We start from the raw sequence: 21,960 nt of genomic DNA, 5'->3' as shown, positions 1-21,960 counted from the left end.
ATCAAACATAGATTAGGTCTTTTCACATAGTCCCATATTTCTTGGAGACTTTGTTCATTCCTTTTTACCCTTTTTTCTCTAATCTTGCCTTCTCGTTTTATTTCATTGAGTTGATCTTCAACCTCTGATATCCTTTCTTCTGCTTAGTCAATTCAGCTGTTGAAACTTGTGTATGCTTCATGAAGTTCTCGTGTTGTGTTTTTCAACTCCATCAATTCACTTATATTCCTCTCTAAGTTGTTTATTCTCAGTAGCATTTCGTCAAATCTTTTTTCAAGGTTCTTAGTTTCTTTGCATTGGATTAGAACATGTTCTTTTAGCTCACAGAAGTTTCTTATTACCCACCTACTGAAGCCTGATTCTGTCAATTCATCACACTTATTCTCCATCCAGCCTTGTTCCCTTGCTGGTGAGGAGTTGTGATCACTTGTAGGAGGAGAGGTGTTCTGGTTTTGGGTGTTTTCATCCTTTTTGCACTGGTTTCTTCCCATCTTTGTGGATTTATCCACCTGTCATCTTTGTAGTTGTTGACTTTCTGATTGGATTCATTCTCTCCATCACATTCAGGTACACTTATCAAACATAGATTAGGTCTTTCCACATAGTCCCATATTTCTTGGAGACTTTGTTCATTCCTTTTTACCCTTTTTTCTCTAATCTTGCCTTCTCGTTGAATGAATCTCTGAGTGGATGTCCAGTTTGTTGATGATGAAGTTATTTATTTCTGTTTCTTAGCTTCCCTTCTAATAGTCTGGCCCCTCTGTTGTAGGACTGCTGAGGTCACTCCAGGCCCTGTTTGCCTGGGGATCACCTGCAGCTGCTGCAGAACAGTAAGGGTTACTGCCAGTTTCTTCTTCTGCTATCTTTGCCCCAGAAGGATACCCGCCAGATGTCTGAGCTCTCCTATATTAGGTGACTCTTTGGATATACGGGGGTCAGGGAGCTGCTTGAGGAGACAGTCTATCCTTTATAGTAGCTCAAGTGCTGAGCTATGAGTTCTGTTGTTCATTCAGAGCTGCTGGGCAGGTATGTTTAAGTCTGCTGTAGTAGAACTCATAAACACCCCCTCCCTTTTTTTTTCCCAGGTGCTCTGTCCCGGGGAGTTAGGGCTTTATTTATGAGTTTCTGTTGTGCTGCCGCCTTTTTTCAGGGCTGCCCTGCCCAGTGAGGAGGCAGCCTAGTCACTGTCTGCCTGCAGAGGCTTTGCTGAGCTGCTCTGGGCTCTGCCCAGCTGCCATGTGGACTTCCCTGCAGTCCTGTTTATACGGGTGTAGTCAGAACTGCCTTGGTAATGGCAGCCCACCTCTCTAATGGCGGACTCTCTCTGTAATGCTGGGCTGCCTCGGCAATGGCGGGCTCCCTCAGCAATGGCAAACTACCTCCATAGTGGTGGACTGCCTTGGTAATGGTGGACGCCCCTCCCACACAGAGCTGGAGTGTCCTGGGTTCAGCTGTGCTTACTGTGAAACTCTCAATCCAGAGCATTTCCGATTGCTGTTTTTTTGTGGGGGTGGGACCAGCCGAGCCTGATCACCTGGCTCCCTGCCTCTGAGCCCTTTTTTTTTTTTTTTTTTTTTTTTTTTAGTTAAATGGTCGACTGTGTCGCCCATGTGTTCCAGTCACCTGTTGAAAAGGCGCTGGAATCTGTGTTATTTCCCATGTGGCGACCCACTGTGCTGGCTGAAACAGCCGCACTGAGATTCGTGGTGCTTTTCTGCCTGGGAATCTCCTGGCCTGGCTCCCTGTTTCAGCCCCCTTTTTAATCAGTTGAATGGGTGACTCTGTCTCCCAGGAGTTCCAATTGCCAGTTAAAATAGCTCCCGGACCCGTGTATTTTGTATGGAGAACCATCGCGCCAGGATGCTGGCAAAACAGCTGCACCAGTGAAAACAGCTGTGCCAGCCAAACAGCTGCATCAGCCAAAACAGCCATGCCAGCCAAAACTGCCGCGCTCGTGACCCGTGGGGCTCCTCCGCCTGGGAATCTCCTGGTCTGTGGGCAATAAAAATCCGTCTGGAAATGCAGCGTCCACTCACTCTCCGTACTTTTGCTGGGAGCTGCAATCCTGAGCTGCTCCTAATTGGCCATGTTGGATTGGCTCAATTCAGCCCAAATTCTTATACATCTATGACCTGATGGGACTAAGTTATACCACAAGCCCCTTTCATTCACTGACTAAGAGTCAGGCATTGTGTAAAGTGCTAAAAGGCAGCATCTTATTTGCCCTCATGTGAAAAGAGTATGAGAAGCCTGTTTTTTGCTAAAGAAAAGTATGCAGTCCTGAGTGTAAGCCTGCCTTTAAGTAATCAGCTTAAAATAAAATCTTATATAAAGAAAATCACATGCATCTAAAAGTACTTTTTATTTAAGTACTATGTTGTAAACTATTTCTCTTTTCTGAAAAGAGAAACTAGACCAGATAAAGAATATTTTTAAGCCAGTGAAATCAACAGAGAACTTTTCTGATAGTAAATCAGGTTGAAACAAACTATGAGCAAGAATAAGCTTTGCTTCGTAAGTGAAAGACTGCCTGAGTTGTGTCTTTCTGTGATAAATACAAAAAGAATATGACTCTGCTCTTCATACACCTAAATTTTAATCCTTCATAAAAAATCATGAAATGCGTTTAAATAGTTATGGGAAGTCCTAGCTCATGAAGAAGATGGTGGTGACTGAACAGAAACTGTTGTTAACCATTTCTCACATAAAGTGAACTTGAAATGAACTTCACAGTAAAATGCCAGAGCAACTTTTGGCATTGAACACTGCCTGCTGTCTCCATTTTGCAGGAGTTCAAGTGCCTCTAATGGCATCTAAACACCAAACACTGACCCCTCCAACAATCCTATGAGGTAATAGGATTATCATCCGCATTTTACAGATGGGGAAACTTTAAGAGAGTTAAGTGACATGTTTAAGGCCACAAAAATGCTAAGTGGGAACTGGAACTTAAAAACTGATGTCTAAAAACAAAGTTTGTGATCTCACGCATTTGCCATCCCATACAACCTTGGAATATCAAAGGAGTGGCAACAGTCTACCTTTGGTGAACTTACAATCCAACTGGGGGGAAAGAAACATACCATATATATCACCAGTGTAATACAAGGGTAAAAATGCATTGCTTACATATTCAGAGAAAATAAAGGGCTGGAGCCTTTAATGTGAGGTGGAACTGAAGACAGAGGCCTTCTTGGAAAAGAAAATACTTCTTGAAGTATATTGAGAACACAATCTGAACAGAAATGCGGGAACACTCCTGAGACCAGCCAGGAGATGACTTAATCAGACTGGTTGTTAACAAGAGGAAGTTACACAAACCAGAGCACCATATAGAGACGGGGATGCTGGAAGCCAGAATATAGAGTACAATATGGAGGAAGGACACTGAAGCCAAAGGGTGATGTAGAGGAATCTTGACGACTTTCCAAAACAAAGAATCTGAAATGCTGTTAATAGCAAAGTGATTAAAAAGAAGAGATGCTTGATAAAATATCTTGAAACTGTAGGACCTAGAAGCAGAGACAGGTAGAGAATTGGGCTGGTACACTAGAGGCACAAGAACCTGGTTCCAGACCAGCAACGGTCAACAAAATTAGAATGTGAGTCACAGATGTAATGGAAAATCTTCTAGGAGTTTAAAAAAATACAAAGAAATAGGTGATTTAGTTTTAGTGATACACTTTAACACAGTATATATCCAAAATATTGTCAGTCAACATATAATCAACATAAAAGATTTACACTGTTGTTTTTTAATAAACTTTATTTTTTATAGAGCAACTTTAGGCTTACAAAAATATTGACTGAAAAGTATGGAGAATTCTTACATGTTTGAATTGAAACATTCTTACATGTTTGAAAAGTATGGAGAATTCTTACACCTTCTTCCTACATGTTCCTCGTATTATAAACATCTTGCATTAGTGTGGTACACTTGTGATAACTGGGGAATCAATATTGATGTATTATTATTATTATTATTATTATTATTTTGAAATGGAGTTTTGCTCTTGTTGTCCAGGCTGGAATGCAATGGCAGGATCTTGGCTCACTGCAACCTCCGCCTCCCAGATCAAGCTATTCTCTTGCCTCAGCCACTTGAGTAGCTGGGATTACAGGCATGCACCACCATGCTTGGCTAATTTCATATTTTTAGTAGAGATAGTATTTCTCTGTGTTGGTCAGGCTGGACTCGAACTCCTGACCTCAGGTGATCTGCACATCTTGGCCTCCCAAATGCTAGGATAACAGGTGTGAGCCACTGCATCTGGCCCAATACATTATTATTAACTAACATCTATAGTTTACATTAAGATTCACTCTTTTTTTTTTTTTTTTTTTTTTGAGAGGAGTTTCGCTCTTGTTACCCAGGCTGGAGTGCAATGGCGTGATCTCGGCTCACCGCAACCTCCACCTCCTGGGTTCAGGCAATTCTCCTCCTCAGCCTCCTGAGTCGCTGGGATTACAGGCATGCGCCACCATGCCCAGCTAATTTTTTTTTGTATTTTTAGTAGAGACGGGGTTTCACCATGTTGACCAGGATGGTCTCGATCTCTTGACCTCGTGATCCACCCGCCTCGGCCTCCCACAGTGAAGATTCACTCTTTATTTTGTACCTTATGTGAGTTTTGGCAAATATATGACATGTGTTCATTATTACTGTTTTATACAGAACAGTATCACTGCCCTAAAAATCTCATGTCTCTACTTATTCATTTTCCCTCCCTCAATACCCTGAACTCCTGGTAACCTCTAATCATTTTGCTGTCTCCAGAGTTTTGCTTTTGCCAGAAGTCATATAGTTGGAATCATATAGTATTTAGCCTTTTCAGATTGGCTTCTTTCCCTTAGCAATATACTTTTAAGGTTCCTTTATGTCTTTTCATGGCTCGAGAATGGCAATCCTGCTCATTTCTTTGTATTAGTGAATAACATTCTATTGCATGGATGTGCCAGTTTTATCCATTCACCTCCTGAAGGACATTTTGATTACTTCCAAGTTTTGGCAATTATAAAGAAAGCTGCAATAAACATTTGTGTGCAGGTTTTTGTATGAACGTGTTTTCAACTGCTTTGGGTATATAACAAGGAGGAGGATCACTGGATTGTATGGTAAGAGTATGGTTAGTTTTGTAAGAAACTGCCAAACTGTCTTCCAAAGTGGTTGCAGTGTATGTTGCCTCACCATCAGTGATGTATGAGTTCCTGTTGTTCCACATCCTTGCTAGCATTTGTTCTTGTCAAATTTTAGCCATTATAATAGTTGATTTAATTTGAAGTTCTCTAATGACATGTAATGCTGAGCATCTCTTCATGTTTATCTGCTATCTGTTTATCTTTCACAAAGTGTCTGCTAAAATCTTTTGCCCATTTCTAATTTGGCTATTTGCTTTCCTATTAAGTTTTAAGAGTTCTTTGTGTGTTTTAGATACCTGTCCTTTATCAAATATGTGTTTTGCAGAGTTTTTTCTCCCAGTCTGTGGCTTATCTTTTCATTGTCTTAACAGTAACTTTCGCAGAGCAGAAAGTTTTTAATTTTGATGAAGTGTTAATTTTTTTTTTTCTTTTATGGATCATGCTTCTGGTGGTGTATCTAAAAAGTCACCACTAAATCCAAGGTCATCTAGATTTTCTACTGTTATTACCTTGGAGTTTTACATTAGGTTTATGATCCATTTTGAGTTAATTTTTGTACACTGGGTAAAAGCACTGTGTCTAGATGTATTTTTTTGCATATGGATGTCCAGTTCTAGTGCCATTTGTGGAAAAGACTATCACTTTTCCATTGAATTGTCTTTGCTCCTTTGTAAAAGATCAGTTGGGTATATTTGTATGAGTCTATTTCTGGGCTCTCTAATCTGTTCCATTTATTTATCTATTCTTTCACCAATACTACACTATCTTGATGAATAGCTTTACAGCAAGTCTTGAAGTCTGGTAGTGTTAGTCCTCCAACTTTGTTCTTCTTCAGTGTTGTTTTGGCTATTATGAGTCTTTTGGCTTTCCATATAAACTTTTGAATGTTTGCTGATATTCAGAAAATAACTTTCTAGGATTCTGACTGGGACTACTTAGAATCTGAAGATCAAGTTATACAGAACTGATGTCTTAACAACATTCATCTTCCTTCAATGAACACACATTACCTCTCATTTCATTCTTTATTTCAAGGTTTGTAGTTCTCCTCACATAGGTATTGCATTAGTCCTTTCTCAAGCTGCTAATAAAGACATACCCGAGACTGGATCATTTATAAAGAGGTTTAATTCACTCACAGTCCCACATGGCTTGGGGAGGCCTCAGGAAACTTACAATCATGGTGCAAGGCACCTCTTTATAGGGCGGCAGGAGAATGAGTGCTCAGCGAAGGGGGAAAACCCTTATAAAACCATAAGATCTTGTGAAAACTAACTCACTATCACAAGAACAGGATGGGGGAAATCGCCCCCACGATTCAATGATCTCCAGCTGGTCCCTCCCATGACATGTGGAGACTATGGGAACTACAATTCAAGATGAGATTTGGGAGGGGACACAACCAAACCATATCAGATATTACACATACTTTGTCAAGATTTATACTTATTTCTTTTTTCGTGCTAATGTAAATGGTATTATTTTCAATTTCAAATTCTAAGTGTTTCTTTTTCTTTCTTTTTTTGGAGACAAGGTCTTGTTCTGTTGTCTAGGCTGGAATGCAGTGTGCAGTGGGGTGACCTTGGCTTACTGCAACCTCCACCTCCTGGGTTCAAGTGATTCTTGTGCCTCAACCTCCCAAGTAGCTGGGGATTACAGGCATGCCTCACCATGCCTGGCTAATTGTTGCATTTTTAGTAGATATGTGGTTTTCCCATTTTGGCCAGACTGGTCTTAAACCCCTAGCCTCAAGTGACCCACCTACCAAGACCTCTCAAAGTGTTGGGATTACAGGCGTGAGCCACTGTACCTGGCTTGTTCTTTTTTTTTTCTTTTTTTTTTTTTTTGAGATGGAGTCTCACTGTCACTTAGGCTGGAGTGCTCGACTCACTGCAATCTCTGCCTCCTGGGTTCAAGTGATTCTCCTGACTCAGCCTCCTGAGTAGCTGGGACTACAGGCATGTGGCACTGCACCTGGCTAATTTTTGTATTTTTAGTAGAGATGGGTTTTCTCCATGTTGGCCAGGCTGGTCTCGAACTCCCGACCTCAAGTGATCTACCTGCCTTGCCCTTGGCCTCCCAAAGTGCTGGGATTACAGATGTGAGCCACTGCGCCCAGCCAGACTGTTCATTTCTGATATATAGGAAAGCAATTTATTTTGGAAATTAACAAGGCCATATCCTGCAACCTTGCTGTAATTGGTCATTAGTTCCAGGATGCTTTTTGGTTGTTGTTTCTTTGGGATTTTCCACAGACAATCATCTGTAAACAAAGACAGTTTCATTCCTTCCTAATCTATATATCTTTGTTTCCTTTTTTTTTTTTTTTTTTTGAGATGGAATCTTGCTCTATCGCCAGGCTGGAGTGTAGTGGCAGCTCACTGCAACGGCCACCTCCCGGGTTCAAGTGATTCTCCTGCCTCAGCCTCCCGAATAGCTGGGACTACAGGCATCCACCACCAGACCCAGCTAATTTTTGTTGTTTAGTAGAGACAGGGTTTCACCATGTTGGCCAGAATGGTTTTGATCTCTTGATCACTGCAGCCTCCCAAAGTGCTAGCATTATAGCCGTAAGCCACCATGCCTGGCACCTTTGTTTCCTTTTCTAGTCTTAGTACATTCGCTAGGACTTCTGCTATGACATTAGATAGAAATGGTGAGAGATGACATCCTTGCCTGTTCCTAAGATTAGGAGATATAAAATCATTTTTCAGGAGAAACCACCTAGTTTCTCACCATTAAGTATGACGTTAGCTGATGTAAGATTTTAGTAGATGTTCTTTATTAAGTTGAGGAAGTTCTGTATTCTAGTTTGCTGAGTATTTATCATGAATGGTATTGAATTTTGTCAAATGCCTTTTTTATATTTATTGATATGATTGTATAACTTTTTTAGATTTGATGTGATGGGCTACATTAATTGCTTTTCTAATATTGGACCAGTCTTGCATATCTGGAGTAAATCCTACTTGGTGGTGGTATATAATTCTTCCTATACATTGTCAGATTTGGTTTTGGTATTAGGATAATGTTGGCTTCACAGAGTAAATCAGGAAGTATCCCCTTTGCTTCTATTTTCTGGAGGAGACTGAAGATAACTGGTATAATTTCTTCCCCAAATGTTTAGTAGAATCTATTAGAGAACCTATCTGTGCCTGTACTTTTGTTTTCAGTCATTATTTATTGAATGTCTTTAATAGATACAGACCTATTCAGATGATCCTTTTCTTCTTGTGTGAGTTTTGGCAGATTGTATCTTTTAAGGAATCCATCCATTTCCTCTAGGTGGTCATATTTGTGGGCACAGGGTTTTAATTATATCCCTCTTTATTACCCAGATAATGGATAATAAAGGTCCATGGATCAGTAGTGATGGTCCCTCTTTTACTTTTGATACTAGTAATTAGTCTTCTCTTTTTTCCTTAACCTTACTAGAGGTTTGTCAATTTTATTTCATAGAACCAGCTTTTGGGTTCACTGATTTTCTGTACTGATTTCCTCTACTCAATCTCTTTTATTTCTACTTCAATTTTCATTATTTTTTTCTGCTTATTTTGGTCTTTTTTCTAGCCTCTGAAGGAAGAATCTTGATTTCAGACCTCCTTTTTAAATAATGCATTTACTGCTATAAATTTCCCTCCAAGCACTGCTTTTGCTGAATCCTACACATTTTAAGTTGTGGTTTCACTTTCATTTAGTTCAATATATTTCTAAATTTGTCTGGAGACTTATTCTTTCACCCAAGCATTATTTGTAAGTGTGTTGTTTAATCGCCAAGTATGTTGGAATTTTCCAGCTGTTATTATTACTTTTTTTTGAGACAGGGTCTTGCTAAGTTGCCCAGGCTGGGCACAAGTGATTCTCCTTCCTCACTCTTCTGAGTAGCTGGGATTATAGGCACACACCACTGTGCATAGCTAATATGTTATTAATTTCCAGTTCAATTCCATTGTTGTCTGAAAGCAGACATTGCAAGTTTTCTAGTCTTTAAAATGTGTTGAGGTGTTTTTTCTATGGCTCAGAATGTGGTCTACTTTGGTGAATGTTCTGTGTGAGCTTGAGAAGAATGTGTATTCTGCTGTTAGGTGAATTCTATAGATATCAATTAGATCTAGTTGATTGATGATGTTATTTGATTCAATTATGTCTTTACTGATTTTCTTCCTGGAAGATTCAGTTACTGATGGAGGGGAGTTGAAGTCTCCTACTATAATAGCGGATTCATCTACTTCTCCTTGTAGTTTTATCAGTTTTTGCCTGATGTAGTTTACCACTCTTTTGCCTGGTTACACACATTAAGGATTGTTATGACTTCTTAGAGAATAGACCTCTTTATCTTATGTAATGCCCTTCTTTATTCCTAATTTTATTTGCTGTGAAGTCTTTTTTTTCTGAAATATAGCTACTCTAGGTTTCTTTTGATTAGTGTTAGTATGGCATATCCTTCTTCATTTATTTACTTATTTAATTTTAGAACAGGGTCTCTATTGCCCAGGCTGGAGGTCAGAGGCATGATCATGGCTCACAGCAGCCTCAATCTCCTGTGCTCAAGTGATCCTCCCACCTCAGTCTCCTGAGTAGCTGGGACTACAGGTGCACACCACCAGGCCCAGGTAATCAAAACTTTTTTTTTTTTCTTAATTTTGTAGAGACAGGTTCTTACTATGTTGCCAGGCTGGTCTTGAACACCTGGCCTCAGGCAATCCTCCTCCTTGGCCTCCTAAAGTGCTGAGATGATAGGCATGAGCCATCACACCTGGCCAATCCCTTTATTTTAATCATCTAAATGTGTCTTTAAATTTAAGGTGGTTTTCTTGTACACGACATATATTTGGGTCTTGTTTGGTTCATTTATACTGACAATGTTTTTTGTGTTTTGAGATCACCGACTTTTAAAGTGATTATTGATACAGCTGAATATCTACCATGTTACTATTTTTTTTTTCTTTTTTTTTTTTGAGACACAGTCTTCTTCTGTTGCCTAGGTGGGAGTGCGATGGTGTGAATTCAGCTCACTGCAACCTTCGCCTCCTGCATTCAAGTGAGCCTCCTGCCTCAGCCTCCCAAATAGCTGGGGTTACAGGAATGTGCCACCATGCCTGGCTAATTTTTGTATTTTTAGTAGAGATGGGGTTTCATCACATTGACTAGGCTGGTTTCAAACTCCTGGCCTCAAGTGATCCACTGGCCTTAGTCTTCTAAAGTGTTGGTATTTCAGGCTTGAGCCACTGCGCCTGGCCCATGTTACTATTTTCTATTTGCTGTTCTTGTTCTTTTTTTTGAGACAGAGTCTTGCTCTGTTGCCCAGGCTGGAGTGCATGGCATGATCTTGGCTCAATGCAACCTCTGCCTCCCAGTTTCAAGTGATTCTCATGCCTCAGCTGGGATTATAGGCATGTGCTACCATGCCCAGATAATTTTTGTATTTTTAGTAGAGATGGGGTTTCACCATGTTGTCCAGGCTGGTCTTGAACTCCTGACCTCAGGTGATCCACTTCCCTCAGCTTCCCAAAGTGCTGGGATTACAGATGTGAGCCACCATGCCCAACCTGCCTTCTCTAGTTTTAAGTTAAACATTCAATATGATTTGATTTTTTTCCTCCTCATTTAGTCTATCAAATGTGTTTGCTTTTTATTTAAAAAATTATTTTTATTTACTTATTTTTGAGACAGAGTTTTGCTCTTGTTGCCCAAGCTGGAGTGTAATGGCGTGATCTTGGCCCACTGCAACATCTGCCTCCTGGGTTCAAGTGATTCTCTTGCCTCAGCCTCCTGAGTAGCTGGGATTACAGGTGCGCACCACCATGTCTGGCTAATTTTTTGGTACTATTAGTAGAGATAGGGTTTCACCATGTTGGCCAAGCTGGTCTTGAACGCCTTATCTCAGGTGATCTGCCCACCTCAGCCTTCCCAAACATTGGGATTACAGGTGTGAGCCACCACACCTGGCCTAGTTTCATTTATTTTTTAACTTTTTATTTCCATAGTTTAAGTGATTGTTCTTGAGTTTGCAGTGTACATTTTTTTTTTTTTTTTTTTTTTTTTTTTTTTTGTTTTTGAGATGGAGTCTTGCTCTGTCACCCAGGCTGGAGTGCAGTTGTGTGATCTTGGCTCACTGCAACCTCTGTCTTCTGGGTTCAAGCAATTCTCCTACCTCAGCCTCCCGAGTAGCTGGGATTACACGCACCTGCCACCATGCCCAGCTAATTTTTGCATTTTTAGTAGAGATGGGGTTTCACCATGTTGGCCAGGCTGGTCTCGAACTCCTGACCTCAGGCAATCCACCTGCGTTGGCCTCCCAAAGTGCTGGAATTATAGGTGTGAGCCACTGTGCCTGACTTGCAGTATACATTTATAACTAATTCAAGTTCCCTTTCAAATAATACTATACCACCTTATGAATAGGACAAGTACCTTATAACAGAGCATTTCCATTTACTACCTCCCATCCCTTACAACACTGCTGTCATTTATTTCCATAAGGTTCAATAATCATACTACTTATCCATATGCTGTAATTACCAAATACAAGTTGTTATTATTATTTGTGGCCAAATGCTGTCAGATCAATTAAGGTTAAAAACATTTTTACCTCTACTTATTCCTTCTCTAATGCTCTTTCTTTCTTTACACAGATCTGAATTTCTGAGCTACGTAATTTAGCTTCTTTTTATTTAGACAGTCTCACTGTTGCCCAGGTTGGAGTGCAGTGGCATGATCTCTGCTCACTGCAACCTCTACCTCCCAGGTTCAAGTGATTCTCATGCCTCAGCCTCCTGAGTAGCTGTGATTACAAGCATGTGTCACCACATCCAGCAATTTTTTTTTGTATTTTTAGTAGAGACAAGGCTTCATCATGTTGGCTAGGCTGGTGTCGAATTCTTGAGCTCAGGCAATCCACCTGCCTCAGCTTCCCAAAGTGCTAGGATCACAGGTGTGAGTCACCATGCCCGGCCTATTTGCCTTCTATCTGAAGAATTTCTTCAACATTTCTCGGAAAGCAGGTCTACTGGCAACAAATTCCCTCCATTTTTCTCTGAGAGTCTTTACTTCCTTTCCACTTTTGAAGGATAATTTCTCAGGTTATAGAATTCTAGGCTGTTTCTTTTTATTTCAATGCTTTTAAAATACTTTCCTCTCTCCTGGCTTCCATGGTTTCTGAAGAGAGGTGTGATGTAATTCTTATCATTGCTCTTCTCTATGCAATGTCTCTTTTTTCCTCTGGCTTCATTCAAGATTTTGTCTTTGATTTCTGGAGCCTTACATATGATACGCCTCTGTAGATGTTTTTGGCATTTGTGCCTGCTTGGCATGTTCTGGACTGTTGCGGTTTTAAAATTTAAATTAATTTAAATAAAACAAAAAAATTCAGTTCTCCACTCACACTACAGCCAGTGCTTGACTTATGACCACGATTGGTTCTGACACACTGGTCGTAGCACGATTTGGTCGTAAGTTGAATAGGCTATATGTACAGTACTGTGAAATGATGTTATAAAAATCTTTGTCATATTTTATCATAATTTTCTTTCATTATTGTTATATATCATAATTTTCTTTGTTCATTTTATGCCATTTGTATCATCTCTACACCATTTTGTTTCTTATTTTTACATTCGTCAGGTTTAAGTAAAACACTGCATTACCAGTACAACTGGTTTAATATTTGCAAAACATACAAAATTACAAAATACAGGTGCATACAAAAACACAAAATACAGGTGTAAAAAATACCATAGGAAACATTTTCCCAATTGTAAAACATATCAAAATATATAAACATGTACGAAACATTTTATTGGCCGCTGGTGCTTGGCTGCGGGTCGTTGATGTCGTCATCTGAGGCAGCAGTTGGGGTTACCGGAGTTGGTTTTTTCATAAACATGGTGAGATTTGTCTGAATTGTATGTTTCTTTTTTTCTTCATAAATTTCACGATACAGACGAAACACATCGTGTGCCATCCGTTCAATCTTTGCAAATCGTTCAATGTTTGGGTCTATTGCTTCGAAATGTATAAGAAGTTTATTGGGAGGGGTTTGATGAAAAATATCCAAGACACAAAACACAAATTGCTGTACCGAGTCTGGGATAACAGTTGAAATGGTGCACACGGAGATGGTAGTGCTGCCAGAAGCTGGTCCGCACTGTCGTAGGCCCAGCTGGGCAACGTTTGCGCTGCCAGATGCGGAGCAGTTGTGGCTAGCGATTGTGGTCGTAAAGTCGAATGGTCGTAAGTTGCATAGGTCGTAAGTTGATCAATGCCTGTAGTTACATTTTAGGCGCTCAACAGCCACATGTGGCTAGTATCTACCACACTGGACAGCCAGGTCCAGACAGTTGAGGAAAGGAGATCAATCTAGGCCTCGTGACAGTGAGTGGCTTGCAGAGGAAAGCATCTCCTGGACTCTGCGGGCACCTGAGGTACCTGCTGCTCCTGTTCACCTCCCTGCCTCTGCTCACACAACCCAGTCCTGCTTTCTGGAGTGTCCCTCCTCTCTGTCCTCAGATTATCTTTATTTTACCCTTTTTTCTCCACCTTAACTTAGGTCCCATCTACTTACAACACCTTTAGAGGGAAAGGAGAATGTGCTTTACTTTATTGTCTTTAAGAAATATGATCTGAGTCTGTCATCACCATCCAAAGATCCTTCATATCACCAGGCCCAGTGCCGAGCCTCACACTTTTGTAGACTTAATATCTCATCTGATAACACAAAAAATATTAATGAAGGCAGAGAGCAGTGGCTCACGCATGTAATGCCAACACTTTGGGAGGCTGAGGCAGGCGGATCACCTGAGCTCAGGAGTTCGACCAGCCTGGCCAACATGGTGAAGCCCTGTCTCCACTAAAAATACAAAAATTAGCGGGGTGTGATCACAGGTGGCTGTAATCCAAGTTACTCAAGAGGCTGAGACAGGAGAATTGCTTGAATCTGGGGCATGGAGGTTGCAGTGAGCCGAGATCATGCCGTTGCACTCCAGCCTGGGTGATGTGACTGAAATTTCAGTTCGAAAATGAAAGTTCTTCTGTCACCATTTTATTCTGCCAAGTAAGAAAATGAAAAGCAAAGACAACTGTCTATTGCTAGCATCTCATAAACAGAATGACATTCTAACAGTGTCCTCTCTTTTCTCCCAAAAGGAGGAAACTAAATTTAGCTATGTATTTTTTTTTTCATGGAAGACATCTCTACTAAAAATACAAAAATACAAAAAGTATCCAGGTGCGGTGGTGCATGCCTGTAATCCCAGCTACTCAGAAAGCCAAGGCATGAGAATCTCTGGAACCTGGGAGGCAGAGGCTGTGGTGAGCCAAGATCACGCCACTGCACTCCAGCCTGGACAAGAGTCAGACTCTGCCTCTAACATAAAATATAATAAAGAAAAACAACACACATGCCTAGGACTTTAAACATTCTCCTTATTTTTCAAGGCTGGTGTGTCTGGGAGTGCCCTGGTTGAGGTTAGTGTAGGACTTAGGATGAGACTTTAAAGGGACAGAAGTGAAGTGGGACAGGAATATTAAGACCAAAAAGCCTCCTGGTCAACCTTCTGTCCAGAGCATATTCTGCTCTTTTTCCGATGCATTCCACAGGCCTTGCTTTTGTTCAAAATGAGGGCCAGTCTGGGAAAGGACTGGGAATAGTCAAATCTGCCACAAAGAACAACATGGATGAAGCTTGACTCAAGAAGATGAATACTGAGATACAGCACACAGCCTTCAAGTCTAAGGAATTGGAAGAACCTGGAGGGCCCTAAGAAACTGCTGGATATTACATGGCCATTCCTTAGGTGCCTTGTGGGAAGCACAAGTGATGCTTGGAGTATTAACAAGTCATCAGGCCACTAAGAAACCACTTTCAACTAGGTACATATCCAACACAGGCCCTTGGGGTCAAGAATGTCAAAACTTGTCTGAAAAATTTATTTCTATTTCTCTGAGTTTCATGATTTCACTTTTGTAAACACACCACTTTAAAAAATACTGCATAATCAGCTTTATTGTTGACTGAGAAAACTATGAGAACAGACGGCTTAAATTATCTGTGCACGCGGAGGGAAAGATAGGGATATTACCTTGCTGGAGGTACTCATTTTTATATTTTGCCCTGGGCCGTCATTCCCTAAGAAATCTTCCTTAAAATAGTGGCTGCAAAATGGAGCCCCGTGTGCTGGATTCAGATTATTCTGTTTGACCTGTAGAGTTAAAACAAAAACAAAAACAAAAACTGTACTTCCAGCATCTCTTATTAAAATTATATGTGGCACTGGGCTGACAGTGACACAAGACAGCAACTGGCTCTGATAGCTGTTTCCTTTAAAAGCCTTAATTGTTCTTCAATTTGCAAACCCTCGCTATTCTCGGAATACCTGCTTTTGTTCTTGTATCCACGGGCACTGGAGTGCGTGCCAGCTGATCTGGAAGAAGCGCAAGCAAGTCATCTACATGGTGACAAGGGGCGGCCTGAGAGGGGAACGTTCAATCCTACACCTGCCAGAAATGACCTTGGGATAATCACAACCTTCGGTCCTCAGTTTCCTTACCTGTGAAATGGGGCTGACACCGCACAGCTGTGGGAAGCGCTGGCCCAAACGCGGGGCTTGGGGGCACGACCACCATCCCCGCCCACGGGCCCCCGCGCCCGGCCTCGCTCTTCACCCCTCCCTCCACGGGCCCCCGCGCTTCCCGGAGGTCGGCCCCGGGCGCCGAGAGGCGTGGCCGGTCGGAGCGGACCCTCGCGGCGGCCATGGCCTCGGTGGTGGAATACAAGGGCCTCAGGGCTGGCTACCACTGCGGCTACTGCGACTCCAAGGAGGGCAAAGCGTCCTGCGGTGAGTGTCCCCGACGCCAGGGCTGGCACAGCCGCCTCGCGCCCAACCCCTGCCGCGCCCGCCGCGCCTGGGGCAGGCCCTCAGCGGTGGAAAGAGCAGGCTTGCACCCCGACACCCCCGCTTCCCTTCCCCTCTCGACTCTCCCCATCCTGCCCGGTCTCTCCGCCTCACCCTTACTGACGACGGCGGCCCCTTACGGAGAAAGAACGGAAATAGTGGAAAGCTGCCCTCGGTCAAGATGGCGCGGGCGGCGTCAGCCCCAAGAGGCGCCGGGCCGACCGGGCCTGCGGGCGCCCGAGTGGCTTCGTGGGAGCCTCGGGGGGCTCCCGGGCGGCGCGCTGCATTGTGGGGTGGCGGCGGCAGTGGCGGCGACGCTGGGCCGGAAGCCTGAGCGTTCGCCGGGCCGAGGCCATGGCTTTCTGGGCCGGGGGTTCGCCCAGCATCGTGGACTATTTCCCCAGCGAGGACTTCTACCGCTGTGGTTACTGCAAGAACGAGTTGGGCAGCCGCTCCAATGGTGAGCTAGCCGGGACGGCGGGCGTGGGAAGCCGGGTGCCTGGTCTCGGGATCCCGCGGTCCTCCAGCTGGGACGCGAGGCGGCCGGAGTCCCTGGGCGGCCCCAGTACCACGGCCTAGACGGAGGGGTCACCCTCGGGAGGGCCGCGGCGCCGGCTCAGCGGGGCAACTTCGCGGTGCTTGTTCTGCAGGAAAATCCCCACCAGTGCCCGGACCCGCGAGATCGTGATGGTCTCCCCAGAGTCGGGAGACGAACGCCTGTGTGGGGTAGATGGGTGAGGTGAAGGACGGGCACACAGTGCCGGAGAACGCACCTGAGCCGTAATGGCCAGGGCTGACCGGTGGGTGCTGTGGTGGGAGCATCCCGGCAGCGAGGGCGAGACGCGGTGCGGAAAGGAGCTGTGGATGTGCATACAGGTGCCCGTCATGTATGACTCAGATGTCCCTGGACAAATATACATACAGGATGAACCCCTTGCATTTCTGGGTTTAAGAAAAGTTTTTATTTTTTTAAAAAAGACAAACTGGTGACCGAGGTCGCTACCGGCTAGGGGTTCTGTTTGGCCTGATCTGTTTGAAATTTTTACCATTTGCTTATATGCTATGTATTTCCTCCACCCACCCCGATGACAGCAAAGCCAGCCCACAAGTTTGTTTTGTTTTTGCCTAGTGATTCAGATTTCTTTGGGGGAGATTTGTTGTTGATAAACAAAACATCGTGCTTATTTCCTGCCTTGCCAAGCATTGGCCAATATAGACTGTAGAATCTATTACCCTTAATGGAACAGCCTGGCATTGTAGAAGACGAAATTTGCATGAAAACACACAGGCATTTTCCATGAAAAGGTGTGAGTGGGGGATGATTTGATCGATAACTGTGTGTGCATTTACTCCTTCATTAAAAGTGTTTATTAAGTGCTTCTTGTGGGCAGCGGTCTTGAGTAGACAGTTATGCTATCATTAGAGGTGAGGATTATGAAGACTAAGTGGAAAAATGCTTCCAGTGTGGAGTTAAACGGAGAAAATCAACAGAATGCAAATAGCTTCTGCGAGGTGATTACAGTTCTGGGAGGAAGAAGGCCCAGAAGCACACCAAATACTGACAGTGGTAATATGGCCTTAGAGTAATATGAGTTCCTTCCTTCTCTTTTTCAGAATTTTTGTATTTTGGCTGTAATAATTATAAAATCAGTAAGTTACATTAAACGTGCCTAAAGTTAATATCTTAATAGGTCATTGCTTATTTTTTTCCAGTAATTGTGGCAAGAGAAAACTGGCTAACATAAATGTCTTGTATTTCACATTTTGTGGAGGAAATATGCCTGCAACCTTTCCATCAAGAGAAAATAACCATCAATTTCTAGTATCTCAATTTTGATTTTAATACTCTTTATTATGGGGCATCTACTTATTGGGTAGGTGAGTTTTGTTTTTCTTATTTACAGATGATGAAATTGAGTCACAGTCATTGGGTGACTCCTTAGTATCAGTGGGTGCCTGCCAGGTATCCAGATATTTCTATTGGACTCCAGTGCCGTGCCTTTCCCACTACCCACTTAATCCTGCTCTGTCAGTCCTGTCTCTATCGTTACATATCTCTGATGCGATTTACTGTTTACAAAAGAGAAAAATCCATGTCTTTTAACAGGCAGGGCCTTGCTCCTTAGCTCAGGCTGGCGTGCAGTGGGGCATTTATAGCTTACTGCAGCCTCAAACTCCTGGCCTCAAGCCTCTTCCCACCTCAGCCTCCCAAGTAGCTGAGACCATAGGCACATGCCACAGAACCTGACTAATTACTATTATTTTTTATTTCTTGTAGAAACAGAGACTTGCTATGTTGCCCAGGCTTGTGTTGAACTCCTGACTTCAAGTGATCTTCCATGTTGGCCTTCCAAAGTGTTGGGATTATAGGCTTGAGCCACCACCGCACCAAGCCTTAACTTTAGTTCTGATATGCCTTTAAATGTTTCCTCATAGTCTTCTTTTTTTTTCCATAGTTGTGTAATTATTCCATCATGTCGATATCATCATAGCCCCTGTAATCATCTTCCTGTTCCTTGGCATTTGAATTACTTTTAATTCTTACACTTAGAAGAAATATTGTTACATACTTTTCTCCAATTTTTAATGCTGAAGACTGCACTGTAAATATATACCTGTATATAAATCAGGAGAACTAACAAGCACAGAACATTTTGCTAAGTTTTCTGAAGAGACCAGCATGTTAAATCATTGGGGATATTACTAAAGTTTGAAGGTCTGATGCATTCTGATTGCAGTGAGGACCTAAATTTATAATGTCATAGAAACTGCTGACTAATCTTCAAATAAATATAATTACTTTGATGTGTTTTTTCGAATTAAAATAAATATACTGTCATTTTTTATGTGTGCTGTATGTGTGTCAGACTAACAGGTGTGAAGTATGTACAAACTTTTCCTTTCTCCAATGTGAGAGTTTTGGGATTTTAACCGAAATACTCCTGTTTTTAAAAATCACACTTTGAATTTAAAAAAGAAAAAAGGTCACCCTGCCCTCATTTACGCACTACTTATTTTTTCAGGCATGTGGGCACATTCCATGACAGTACAGGATTATCAGGATCTCATAGACCGAGGATGGCGAAGGTAAAGCTTCCTGATACAGAGTCTTCCTGCTATTACTCAGGTTCTTGAAAAATACAGCATGCCTTTAAAACACTTTCATGTTGTTGGAAAGAGGTTTAAGAAAATTTTTATTATATTCTTTTGTGTAGTGATTTTTTTTCTCTCTCTCTTAAAAAACTTCATTAGGAAAATGTCAAATATCCATAAAAGCAAAGAGTACATTAGAATGAACCTCAGGTACCTGTCACTAAGTTTCAACAGTTGTTAACGTTCTGCCAATCATGTTTGATTCTCCTGTTCCTCCTTTTTTTTTTTTTTTTTTAAAGATGGGGTTTCACCATGTTGGCCAGGCTGGTCTCAAACTCCTGACCTCAAGTGATCCGCCCACCTTAGCCTCCTGAAGTGCTGGGATTACAGGCATGAGCCATTATGCCTGCCACCTGCTCCTCCTTTCAATATTTAACAGCAAATTACATCAGTATTTATTATTACATTTATCCTATGAATAGATCAGCAGTAAGTATGTATCTCTAAGAGAGGGGTCTTTTTTTCTTTTTAACTTACCCATACTGCTGTTGTCACACCTTAGAAAATTAATAAAAATTATTTGATGTTACCTGTTACCTACTTTTTATTAGATTTTCCAGATTGTCTCAAAAATGTCTTCTTTAACAGTTGGTTTATTTGAATAAGAATTTCATTAAGGTCCACACATGGCCTGTTTCGAGTAGTTATTTTTATGTAGATGATTTTTAAGTAACTCTTAAAGTTCCTTGTGTAAATATAAGTAATAATAAATACTGTATGCTAATACTCACCAAAAGACGTGGGATTGGGAGCACCAGCTGAAACATCACAACTTTCCTTAAACTTAATGAGATTCAGAAGGTAGACATAGGTCAGATTTTAAAGGACTTTGTATGCCATGATATGGAATTTTTTTTTTTTTTTTTTTTAGAGATACAGTCTCGCTCTGTTGCCCAGGGTAGAGTATAGTGGCATTATCATAGCTCACTGTAACCCCAAATTGCCACACTCAGGTGATCCTCTTGCCTTAGCCTCTCCAGTGGCTAGGACTACAGGTGTGCATCACAACATCTGGCTAATTTTTAAATTTTTTTAAAGATCTTGCTGTGTTGTCCATGCTGGTCTCGGGCTCCTGATTGCAGGTGTTCCTCCAGCTTAGCTTCTCAAAGTGTTGGGATTATAGGTGTGAACCACCATGCCTGGCCAGAACTTTTAAAAGGTAGAAGGCAGTCATGGAAGGATTTTATGGTAAGAGAGAAATGTGACGGAATTTGGTTTAGAAAACATTGTTCAGTTGGCTGAGAGGTATTTGAGGGGATGGTCATAGAGGCAGGAAGATGAGTTCAGAGGTTATTTCATTATCAAGGTGTGTGATGACGAGGACTGGCATGTTAGTTGGAATGGCAATAGGAGGGGACAATTTAAGACAGGGTTTAAAATAGGAAAGCTTGCTAACAGGATATAGAGGTGAATTCCAGGGAAGAGTCTAAAATGACTCCCAGGTTTCTGACTTGAGAACAGAATGAGGGTTCAGTTACTACCATAGATCTGGAATGCGTGGAAAGAACCTGGTTAGTTTTGGGCTACTTTGTACTGGCGCATGTGGAATACCCAAATGTGGTTGTAACAGACAGCACATGCATGAGCCCCACAGGATCGTGGGCATTTCTCTCATTGCCCTTGTGGTATTAAGGATGGGTGGCAGATGCTGGTGAGAGGTCAACTGTGATGACTGGCCTTGGGGTACACAAGTAGAGCTTTAGGAAATAAAAGGCTGGGTTCTAAACTTTGGTACACCTACTTTGAAGATTATTTGGCTTATGAAGAGTAATTAAACCTACATGCATTTCTATAATATTGGTTAGATTTTTTACCCTTAATTTTATGCTTCTGTGCTAGTCTATTTTGGTATGTGTGAAAAATATATAAGACATTAACAAACTATTTTTATAATTTTAGAAGTGGAAAATATGTGTACAAACCTGTCATGAATCAAACATGTTGTCCTCAGTACACAATAAGGTAAGAATTTTAATTAGTAGAGGATCTACAATATGAAGATTGTGTATAATTTTTTAGTCATTTCTTGTGCTTTTTAAGTTTTTATTTCTACTCTAGGTAGATGTCCTTTAAAAGGAAAAGCAAATGAGTTATGTCTTTTCTACATACTGATGCTATATTTATGTGTTCATCAGTAGCTTTTAGTAATACTGTTTGATTGGCTCAGATATAAATATGATGTGAACAAATACCCTCTTAATTTAGCAATCTTGTCAATGAATGCCATGAAATATTGGGAAAATGTTGGTAATACATTACTTTTGGATGCTAAATTTTATAGGACTTAGCTTAAGATTTTCTACATTCTGGTATATTGCTTGACACAGTGCTTGTAGTTCAATACTGCAAGCTCCTATAAATTACTTAGTAGGGGCATGTTCTCCTAAGTGGGAGCTAAACCTTGGGTACTCAAGGACATAAAGATGGCAAAAGTAGAATCTGGGAACTATTAGAGGAGGAGGGAGGGCATGAACTAAGGGTTGAAAAACCAACTTGGTTATGATGATCAGTACCTGGGTGGAAGGCTCCTTCATATTGCAAACCTCAGTGTCATGCAGTATATCCAGGTAACCAGCCTGTACTGGTAACCCCTGAATCTAAAGTAAAATTGAAAAAAAAATTAATTGGAAGGAAGAGCCCTTACATTTAACCTGCCACCTACATTCAGAGTCCAGTTTTCTTTTTTTGTTTTGAGATGGAGTCTCGCACTGTCATCTGAGCTGGAGTGCAATGTCTCAGTCTCAGCTCACTGCAACCTCTGCCTCCCGGGTTCAAG

The 21,960-nt window shown here is 41.7% G+C and overlaps 1 protein-coding gene across 14 annotated transcripts in view; it reads left to right on the top strand.

The window, feature by feature from the left end:
* Positions 1–15,827: 15,827 nt before the first annotated feature.
* The window catches only part of ATE1 (arginyltransferase 1), a 240,889-nt gene continuing 234,756 nt past the window's right edge, over positions 15,828–21,960 (top strand). For 9 of the 14 annotated variants that reach the window (XR_004270028.1, XR_004270029.1, XM_032281855.1 and 6 more), the window contains exons 1-3: positions 16,916–17,598; positions 19,055–19,118; positions 21,084–21,146. Coding sequence is in view for 12 of the 14 variants with exons in the window: in XM_032281855.1 (XP_032137746.1) it covers positions 17,442–17,598; positions 19,055–19,118; positions 21,084–21,146 (284 nt within the window). In the remaining 2 variants the exon portion in view is untranslated. Of the gene's footprint in view, positions 15,975–16,279; positions 16,492–16,915; positions 17,599–19,054; positions 19,119–21,083; positions 21,147–21,960 lie in introns of those variants that run through there. The other 5 variants (XM_032281853.1, XM_032281859.1, XM_032281860.1 and 2 more) reach the window with 2 other exon arrangements.

Source organism: Sapajus apella, unplaced genomic scaffold (assembly GCF_009761245.1).
Source record: "Sapajus apella isolate SASKATOON/1434 unplaced genomic scaffold, GSC_monkey_1.0 scaffold13, whole genome shotgun sequence".
In the NCBI taxonomy this organism is placed as follows: domain Eukaryota; kingdom Metazoa; phylum Chordata; class Mammalia; order Primates; family Cebidae; genus Sapajus; species Sapajus apella.
The sequence above is the reverse complement of the archived record's forward strand: the minus strand, read 5'-3'. Positions and strand labels throughout refer to the sequence as shown.